Consider the following 10,045-nt stretch of genomic DNA (forward strand, 5'->3'; position numbering starts at 1 on the left):
AAGGAAAACAAACAGACGCCGACGTATTGAGCATGCGTAATATCTGCCTGGGTCGATCGGCTTTTATACGAACACAACATGGCGACTGGAAATGCAAAAGAAACACGTAACTCTAGAAGTTGTGAAAAAAGAAGAGGTACTTACCTGTCTTATCTGTCACATCCGTCGTTGAAAGTTCCCAGAACGTCAGAGTATCGCCAGAAACTAGCTAAAACTTATGATAGAGAAACGAATGCGGTATCTTGTAGCGACACTGTTGAACATTTTGAGTCAGAGTTCCTGGACTACTCATATGCATCTCAGGGGATCGAAGAATACTCTCTGGAAGACCGTAATAATGTTGATTTGTTGAAAGAAGATGGTCGGCCAGCTGAGGTAGAAAATGACAGAGAAGGCCGCCCAACTAGAGACTCCATCGCTGATGAAATGTTAAAGGGGCTCCTGAACAACACGGCAGTTGAGCAAGACAGCTGTGATGAAATTTCGCAAGTTTTTCCTGAAGATCCAGCGCTTGATACAACGTACGGATCTAGCGAGTTTCATGAGGATTTGAACGAGCAAGATAATGACGTGGATGAACTTTCGGAAGCGGAAGATAGGAATGAAAGCAGCACTCAAGATGACTACGTGAAAATTACTGAGCTATCCTTATCACAAGACACCCCTTTATACGAGGGGTCCCCCGTTACTTTTTCAGTTAGCTTGCTGCTGATTATTAGCTTCGCCATAAGGCATAATTTGAGCGGACTGGCTTTGGCTGACCTTTTGACGTTAATTAACATTCATCTTGTTGTACCCAACTGCTTTGCTAAATCGACAGCTGTTCTCAACCGATTCTTTCGAAAGCTTAAGAAGCCTATCGAGTACCACTATTATTGTTGTTGCTGTTTTGAGTACATTGGGCTTACAAAGACCTCCTGCTGTTCTAACAAGTATTGTCTGGTAGATTTTTCCAAAAAAGGTGCACTGGCCTACTTCATTGTCCTACCCTTAGTCACACAGCTTCAGTCATTGCTGTCAAGTAAGTAGATTATCTGCTAAGGTATAGATCATTCCTTTGGTATCAGGTCACTTCCTTCCAAGTCAGTTCGTTCTAAGTAGATGTCCCACCTGTTACTAAATGATACTAAATAACAAAGAATTTCTCATTATCTTTATCCACTACCATGTTAAGTATCCCCTGTCACTAAATAATGCCCCACATCAAAGGATTTCTCGTTCTTTTGGGTTTACCTCGGTGTAAGAATCGTGCACTTTTTCTTTTCTTTGTACTTCATGTTTTCCCAGGCTCTTTTGATGGAATGAAGTGACTGTAAGGGCCTCCACTGACTAGAAATTTAGTTGTCGACAACGTTTTGTTTTCGACAACTAAATGTTATCAACAACAAAAAAACGCAGTGTGTAAGACGGGTTGTTGACAACTAAATGCTAAATTTTGCTGTTGTTGACAACTTAAACATTGTCATTGTCGCAAAAAAAAAAAAAACGTTTTTGACAACTAAATATCTAGTCTGTAGAGGCCTTAAAGCATTCACTCAATACATGTATTTTAACCATTCATCAAACTGAAACAATGTTACATATGTAACTGGTTGTTATCACTTGTTAATGCATTGACAGTTAACATTAGCAGTTCGTGATCAATAATAGGAAAAATTCCAAGATTTAAATGAAAAAGATTTTTTGCAGTCTTGTTACATGTACATGTATTCAGGAAATATTATCATTTGCCTCAGTCAAACAGAACCTCTGTGTGAAATTTATTTTCTCACTCTTATGTATTGTTTTCAAATATTTGTTTTGTTTCTTAGGGCCAGAAGTACCTGATTTTCTGCAGTATCGTGTCACAAGACAAAAACAAAACTCAGATGCCATTGAAGATATCTTTGATGGACAACTGTATAAGAAGCACTTTGGGGAGGACGGATTTTTTAGGGGTTCATCCACACAGGACAAAAAGACACAGATCCATTTGTCCCTGCAAATAAACACGGATGGAGTTGCAATTTTTAGGTCTTCAAAATTTTCCATATGGCCGGTTTATTTTATTGTCAACGAATTGCCTCCAAATTGCAGGTATGTAATAAAAGCTTGAATTTTTACCCTTGATTAAACATGTGCTGTAAGCGTTTTAAACAGCTTCAAACCTCCTCCCCCCCCCCCCAGCCGAGTATTTCATTTCTATAGTATTGCTAAATAATATATAATTTCTCTTTTTTTTTTTGAAGTATTGATTAAAGAATGTCAAACCAAAGTAACCAAAATAACAATGGTTGTAAAGTATAGTCATGTAAATAAATTAATTGTGGAACTGAAGTACACAGTTTAAGCATCTACTTGCCTTCATGATGCCACTACCAAAGAGAAAATTCCACAGTTAATAACCAATAAGAGAAAAGAAATTGTGAGAGAAGAGTATCACTTAATCTAACTGCAACACATCATAATGAGCACTGATAATTTGCAGAATTGCTAACTAGTAAGAATTGTTTGTAACTCATTCTTTGCTTGGTAACTGACCTATCTTGAAATGGACCGCTTTTGCTTTTTTTCTCATTAAAAAAACATATTCACATTTTTTTTTTGTTAAAAAACTTCATTCTTTCCCTTTATTTTCTGTCCCTACAGGCAGCAGAGAAAGTACCGCATGTTTGCTGGGCTTTGGTTCGGTGTCTCCAAGCCACATTTCCAAACATTTATGCAGCCATTCGCAAACTCACTAAATGATTTATTCTTCAAAGGTAAGGTTTATGTTTTTAAAATCAGTCCCCATTTTTTGTATTACCTTAAAGCATGCATTTATCTGCTACATTCTAATGTACATATATGCACACTGTAGTCACAGCTACTCTCTAGTATACTATTAGTTCAGAATGTTCATAATAAATACATTGTACAACTGTTGCTGTTTGACATAATTATTACTCCCCGAACTATATATAATTTACAAAGGGGGACAAAGGAAATTGAGTCACTATAGAGTGACTCACCGGACAACTTCCCTAAAACTTTGCTTTATATTTTCTGTAAAGGTGACCTGTATATAGTGGTCACCTGTTAGTGTGCGTAACGGATGCAGTCACCCTTTAGACTTAGATGCTATTCATTAACTTCCAGTAGAGTTTAAAGAGAACCTGTATATAACGGCCACTTGGCCATTTCCCAAGGGTGACCGTTATACACAGGTTTAACTTACAACTCTGACTAAAGGAGATTTGGCATAATACATGTAGATACAAATGTGTGCTTTAAATTATTGAAAATTATTTTCAATCATTATTTAGCAGCTACATGTATGTATGAATTTCAAAATGCTTTGATGTGTTATCTGTTATCAATTAACTTTGAAGTCTATAGAAATTCTGCTGCCCTCATTTCTACCCTATGGGTCAACATCTGAATAGTCAGGATTTTTTTGCTCCTTTTTTATAGGGATTGATGTAAAGCTGAATGGCAAGAACATGTTGCTTCGCTGTATTTTACTCTTAGGGACATTTGATGCCCCAGCAAAGTGCCTTTTCCAAGAGTTTTGTCAATTCAATGCCTTTTATGGTTGCCCATACTGCCTGAGCCCTGGCAAAACTGTGCAGACAAGTAGCAAAGGGCACACTCATGCTTACCCATTTGATGAAGCAAATCTCAGAACTGGTCATGGGGAACCAAGAACACATGAACAGACATTAAAGTTTGCAGCTGAAGCTACCAAGGAAAGTGCTCAAAAGGGCATCCCAAGTAGTGTTAAAGGGGTTAAAGGCTATTCATGGTTTATGTTTATTCCAAAGTTTGACATCATTAGAGGAATAGCCATTGACTATATGCACAGTACATTACTTGGCGTGGTTAAGATGTTGCTTACCCTTTGGAGTGACAAGACATATAAAGCAGAGCCATGGTCTGTCTGTAAAAGAATGAAAGAAATTGAAGAGAGGTACCTAAAGATTAGTCCTCCTTCTTGCATCACGCGCCTTCCCAGAAGCCTGATAGCAAACTTTGGGCATCTCAAAGCATCTGAGTTAAGGACTTTCCTGTTGTTCTACTCTGTTCCATGTCTGTATGGTATTCTTCCAGAAGAGTACTTTCAGCACTACCTTCACCTTGTGGAAGCCATTTACCTTCTTCTCCAGGATTCTATCTCTCCGAATGACATTGTAAAGGCCTCTGCTTTAATAAAGCATTTCTGTATCAGGATAAAGGAACTTTATGCAGCCCGCTATGAAACTTTTAATGTGCACTGTTTACTTCACATGACAGAAAGAGTGAGAGATCTTGGTCCACTGTGGACTCACTCTTGTTTTTGCTTTGAAGACTTCAATGGGGAATTAAGAAGCTTATTTCATGGTACACAAAGTGTGGAAGAACAGATTGTGACAGCTGTCAGTGTGCAACAGAGAATACCTGAGTTGGTTCCTCTCCTCGAAAGTGGATCTATGGCTCAAGAACTTTATGAACACCTTTCAAGAAAGCGTCCCCTTGCTTCCAAAAAGGAAAAACTTCCAGGCAACAGCAACTGCAGCATCGTGGGCAACTTACAAAATTATGTCTTTACTGCTGTTGAGCGAGCTGTAGTCGAATCCCTAATTGGGCCAGTTCAAGAAGTGTATCAGTTTTTCAGATTACTCATTGGAGAGCAACTGATTCACTCCAAGTTATACAAAAGCATGACAAGGAGAAACAACTTTACAATAGAATTTAAAGGCAACAGTGGGGATTCACCACCTTCATTTGGACAGATTTTGTTCTATTCCAAAATATATTTACATTGCCCCAACCCTTCATTTTGTGCTAACTCATGTAAATGTAGGAAGCCACTGTTTTATGCATTGGTCAAAGTTCTGAAACCTAACAAGACTTTAGCAATTGCTAATGATCCCTACACTGGTACTGCTGTTTCTCACCTGGTTCCAGTCATCAGGAGTGACAATAATTGTATCACTGCAATTCCAGTGGACAACATTATTCGATTATGCTTTTTTGTTGACTGTGGTAATGACAATACTCCCTTTGTGGGAATGTTTCCTAATCAGTACGAAAAAGACTAAAGCGTTTGAGTGGTTTTTTTGCAACTGTAAGTGCATGGTAGCACCATCAGAGCACCGTCACAGATACATGTAACATGCAAAATTATGATCCTGCAACACGAATGGGTAGGTTTCAAGTGAATTTTTGAGAGAGAAAAGAAAATGTGTGCCATTTATTAAAAGCTGCCATCTTTTCCTGTCAGGGCACGTAGACATAATTTTTTTTATTAAAACTAGCTTCTTTTAATGTTTTTATTATAGCAAAATAATGTTGTGTATCTTTCGAAATTGCATGACATTGACCCCTTAACGAAGATTGTGTATGACATATCAGTCCCAAAAATGTTGATGTTGTTGCTGAATTTCTCACAATGCTAATTCTTACATGAACAATGGACAATATTATTTTATAAGCATTGGCCAGTGAGTGATGAGTTGCAAAGAGCGAAATATATAATTTTTAAATTACTGCAGTTTTACAGATCTATTAGAGATATGTCTTGTTTGTCCAGTTCTTGTTGTTCAAACGTATTCCTTTCATCAGCATTTGGAATTTCTCAGAGATTCTCTAATCAGGTACATGTAAAACAGTATTCTAGAGTTTGTTTCACTGAAATTATTTTTGGTAACCCTTCAATTCAATCAACATATGTGTTGTTTTTCTACTTTTGTTCCTGCTTTAATTTAATTTTTCTTTTGTTTGGGCATGGTAATGTATGTGAAATTTAAACCAGGGAAAAGTTGAACTACAACATATACTATATATTTATATGTTGTTATATATAAACTGTTTATGCTATACAAAGTATACAAAAAGTATACATCAAAGCTTTACTTCCTAATCAATGAAGATGTTTTTTATACAACTTGGCATCAATGCAGCACTGCTGTATACTTATTGTACACATCAGTGCTGTTTGAAGGCCTTGAGGTATACTTGTTGTATACGTCATTGCTGCTTTAAAGTCCTGAGGTATACTTGTTGTATACATCATTGCTACTTAAATGCAAGTGATGTATACAAAGAGTATACATCATTTTTTTTTGCTAAGCCAAATCTTGCTTGATGTATATTTGATGTATACTAAAAATGTACACCATGGCAATGTAATACATACGGTGTATACTATTTGTCTACAAAAAGTATACTATCAGTGCTCTAATTTTGGTAAGGGAGAGCAGGGTCGTAAACTCCTCCTCCAATGAACAGGTCTGGTTGGTTGGTCAGTAGTACATCGATAAGCGTGGCTGTCATTCCGTTTCTATCCAGTCTAGTTGGCTGCTTTATGAGACATTCAAAGCCCTGCACCATTTCAAGGTCCAGGAGTAATTTGCCCTCCTTTCTCTGAGGCCTTAGCCTATCTAGGTTAAGGTCACCAATGACAGTCACTGCTTCTCTTTGAAGCGACGCCCAAGTACAAATGTGGTTCAGTTCTTCCTCTAGCGATTGCTGGTATGCTCCCACTAATGGTCTAGGTGGTCGGTAAAGACCAATTATTATCATATTTATCTTCCCAATTTTCACATCCAGCACAATTGGCTCTAGACAATGGTAGTGACTCCTACATGGGACTACGGTGGAGATGAGAGCCAAAATACCACCACCACCTTTTTTCCTGTCATTTCGATATAACGAATAACCAGGCAGGCTAAATTGATCCTTTGGGTAAGTGGAGTCGATTTTTGTTTCACTTATAAGTACAATCTGCGCTTTCAGGGATTTAATCGTCTCAGTCAGTTCTTCAAATTTGTTTTGTATGCTGTTGATGCTCAAATGACACAGCATTGTTCCTTGTACATTTGTTGTCCCTCGAGCTTCGATCGCCTCAGGTGGTGTGGATCGATTTACATAATTTCCTTCGGTTGGCACCTCAAGATTTGCATAAGTGTCAGTGAAATTGAAATCAGTCTCGTCGATATTATCTTGTTGAAAAAAGGAATCCGAGAAATTAAATGGAGAGCAACAACTCCAGCAGTTCCAGCTACCTGCTTGAGCGTACATTTGTTTGGTCAATCCTGCACATTTCCAATGAGCCTGTTGTGAGCATTCTGAACACTCCAAGATCCGTTTTCGTGTTTTTACTAATGACCCGTTCACATAAACAACATTTTGCTCTTACTCTACTCTAGCAGTGGGATCAATTTAGGTTTCTGGAAAACTGCCCACCTTCCCCTCCCATAAGCCAACTTTTGTCCTAAATGACAAGTAAGTGTTAATGTTGGCTCAAACACAGGAAAAAATAACAGATTCCCATTTTTGGATATTTCAGGGTATTTAAAGAATACCCATAAAAATCCCAAATTTGGCAAAGTGAGACAAGTCCCAACCAGGGAATTCCCAACCAAGTTCCCTGATTGGGACTTGTCTCACTCTTCCAAATTTGGGATTTTTGTGGGTATTCTTTAAATACCCTAAAATATCCAAAAATGGGAATCTGTTATTTTTTCCTGTGAAAGGAGGGGTAGGTAGGCAGTTTCCCAGAAACCTAAATGTTTTCTACCATAACTCTGAAATGCTGGTCAAAAGTAGTGATACCACTGAGAACTACAAACAGGGCACAGGGATGATTGACGTCCTCCTTGGCTAAGCAACATTAATAATATTTACTCTGTTATTTTTATGTCAGAGATCACAAAAATGATCCTCATAATCCTATGGCCTTAGCTGAGACTCACTGAACTTCTTGTTCCAAACCATGGTACTGACATATTCATGTACAGTTAGTAGTAGTTGGTAGAAAGGGTGGTCCAAACTTCCCACCTCCCATTCCTGTCCTTTTTGCCCATTTTCAACATTGCATTGTTGCATAACTCCCACTATTTCTTGTTCTTCCCACCCTTTGAGAACTCCTACCTCCTGCCCTTTTCTCTTCTGTCTCTCCTTCCTTGTCCTGCCACCTGTTCTCATGGGCCCCCACCTCCCTGCCCCCTATCATACCATTCAGGATACAAAAATAGATAAAAAGAGCATACTGTCTTGCTATCAATAATATCTACCTGCCTATGGGCCTAAGTCAGTGCAGGCGAATGATGCCCTGAAAGGGGTGGCTAGCCACCCATATCTTCACCCCCTAAAGCCGCCCCTCTGCTGGAAAGTGCACAGATGGCCTCATGATTGACAGTACTATGATAAGTGCAAAGTTGATAAATGTTGCAATTGATGCAGCTTGTTTCAAGGTGAGAGGAAAGCCATATGTCTTGGTACCTAACTGGAATGTTTCCACCAACTTGAAAAACCTTTGCCACTCTTCTGAGTTTCCTTGAAGCTGTCCCACTGACCATAAATAGTTTAGATGCTGTGACACGTGTGACAAAGCTTTGGTGATCACTGCCGCACTCCATAGCAGGCGCAAAGACAACAGAAGCCATATAAATGTCCTTACAAATGTCCACCAATGAGATGACTTGAAATCTTCCACAAGGCTCACAATGGCTCCCACATGGGTCACAAGATTAGCCACCGAAAAAAATGCCAGGAGTACAATGAATGGTTGGAAAAGACTTGCAAGCCGTTCTATGCTTCCCACAATATTGGAGAGATATTTGCATGCATCTGCAGGATTTACTTGAGGTTTTTTAGGCACACCTATCCTACCTACTGTTGGTCCAGAGACATCAATTGATGAAATAAAAATGGATTCCCCACAGTCCCAGTAGTTATCTCCATCAACACTATTTTGATCTGAATGGGGTGAATTGCCACCTCGACTTCGGTGCAATCTACTCAAAGCAGGGACATCTTTTTCATAAACCACAACAATATCTTTTCCAGTCTGACACAAGTCCATGAATAGAAACCCAGCTATGGCATTAAATACTCTTTTCACAGGGTTCAGACTTTCCAGGACTGGATTTCGCTCTTCAGAGGGTCTGTACAGCAGAAAAGGACTATCCCCAAACATGCACATGAAACTGATGACTTCTCGAACGGTGAGTCGGCTGATCAGGATAAAAGAGTAGGCTACGAATCCGGTGATGTACATGGCCATCGCCCAAAAAGAACAGTAAAGCAGGAGCCATGTTCGAGATCCCATTTCAATTACTTCGGTGTGACTGAATGAACCTGCAAAGCTGTCACTTTTGAAAACTGTGTGAAAAATCACGTAGGCGGTCCATTGATAAATCTCCAAACTGAAAGGATAGAAACAGTTTTTAATGGCAGCTTTTCTTAACCACGAAGCCCTTTGCGACTCGTGCCATGGGATTCCCTGATCAGACTCCAGAAACCCCTCAACTAATGACTTCCGGGACAGTCTCCTCTTTAGCAGCTTGTTGAATGCTGATGAGGTGTACACGTAAAAGCCGGATACCAAGGCGATAAGAGGAACGATGTAAAGCGAAAACTGAATCCACGTGTCGATTGTCTTTCGAACGAACACGCCGATGACTGCAACAAATGTCATTCCAACGAGTAGTAGGATGAAAATTACACCTCCTAACCAGGAATGAGCTGTAGAACGAAGCCTCTCCCCGGGGCCAAAAAGAATAGAAATTCCCACAACTGGTGATAAGGCTCGAGAATAAGAATTCCGCTCCACGACCGAAGCACTAGAAAGAGCCATTATCCAACAACGATCAGTTACCGATCGACCACATCTACATCTTAACCTCACGGTTGCGTTACATTTCGCCCAACGGGACATTTTAGAGGTCAAGGTGATCATTATTACATTTTTTTATACGCCGCATCTGCGGACCCCCCGGATATACGTATTCCTACAGCTCTTAAAATTGTATATGACTTTTCCTTCTTCGAATTGGAAGTACTTTTTACAACAAAGAATATTCAATGCAGTTTCTTTTCCCAACTAGACTGCTTGCAGTCCGCCTTTTCTCTTAAAATCCGCGTATCCGTCTAGTTCTTATCTCATCCAGAACGATTGCAAACCACGACGTTATTATTGCAAACGCCCTTGTTTCTCGAGGCTCGCGGCTTTGCTGCTCGCGTGCTTAGGTTTTGCGTGCGGTACAAAGAAAAATAAGAGACTGCTCGCAGTCTATTTCCCAACCATTCTTATTTAACGATC

At 39.4% G+C, this 10,045-nt stretch overlaps 2 protein-coding genes across 3 annotated transcripts; one reads left to right on the forward strand and one right to left on the reverse strand.

Moving 5' to 3' along the window:
• Nucleotides 1-78: 78 nt before the first annotated feature.
• Nucleotides 79-5,660, forward strand: LOC140927520 (uncharacterized). Of its 2 annotated transcripts, none has more exons than XM_073377180.1 (4): nucleotides 79-1,021; nucleotides 1,812-2,076; nucleotides 2,629-2,741; nucleotides 3,433-5,660. In XM_073377180.1, the coding sequence occupies exons 1-4, from the start codon at nucleotides 79-81 to the stop codon at nucleotides 5,037-5,039; spliced, it is 2,928 nt and encodes a 975-aa protein (XP_073233281.1). In that variant the 3' UTR covers nucleotides 5,040-5,660. The 2 variants fall into 2 exon arrangements, with proteins under 2 accessions (XP_073233281.1, XP_073233282.1); XM_073377181.1 differs by having other exon boundaries at nucleotides 3,490-5,660.
• Nucleotides 5,661-8,049: 2,389 nt separating this feature from the next.
• LOC140926534 (uncharacterized) lies at nucleotides 8,050-9,631 on the reverse strand. The gene has a single exon (XM_073376260.1). It carries the CDS (start codon nucleotides 9,578-9,580, stop codon nucleotides 8,090-8,092), a length of 1,491 nt encoding a protein of 496 aa, XP_073232361.1. The 5' UTR covers nucleotides 9,581-9,631; the 3' UTR covers nucleotides 8,050-8,089.
• Between the last annotated feature and the right edge of the window lie 414 nt (nucleotides 9,632-10,045).

The sequence above is a fragment of the Porites lutea genome, chromosome 2, assembly GCF_958299795.1.
Source record: "Porites lutea chromosome 2, jaPorLute2.1, whole genome shotgun sequence".
Classification (NCBI taxonomy): Eukaryota; Metazoa; Cnidaria; class Anthozoa; order Scleractinia; family Poritidae; genus Porites; species Porites lutea.

Bases quoted from the DNA above. Each gene is read 5' to 3' on its own strand.
- LOC140926534 (XM_073376260.1), bottom strand. From the start codon at position 9,580: ATGGCTCTTTCTAGTGCTTCGGTCGTGGAGCGGAATTCTTATTCTCGA.
- LOC140927520 (XM_073377180.1), top strand. From the start codon at position 79: ATGGCGACTGGAAATGCAAAAGAAACACGTAACTCTAGAAGTTGTGAA. The intron at 1,022-1,811 runs GTAAGTAGATTA...TTTGTTTCTTAG, and splicing joins GCTTCAGTCATTGCTGTCAA to GGCCAGAAGTACCTGATTTT. The intron at 2,077-2,628 runs GTATGTAATAAA...CTGTCCCTACAG, and splicing joins GAATTGCCTCCAAATTGCAG to GCAGCAGAGAAAGTACCGCA.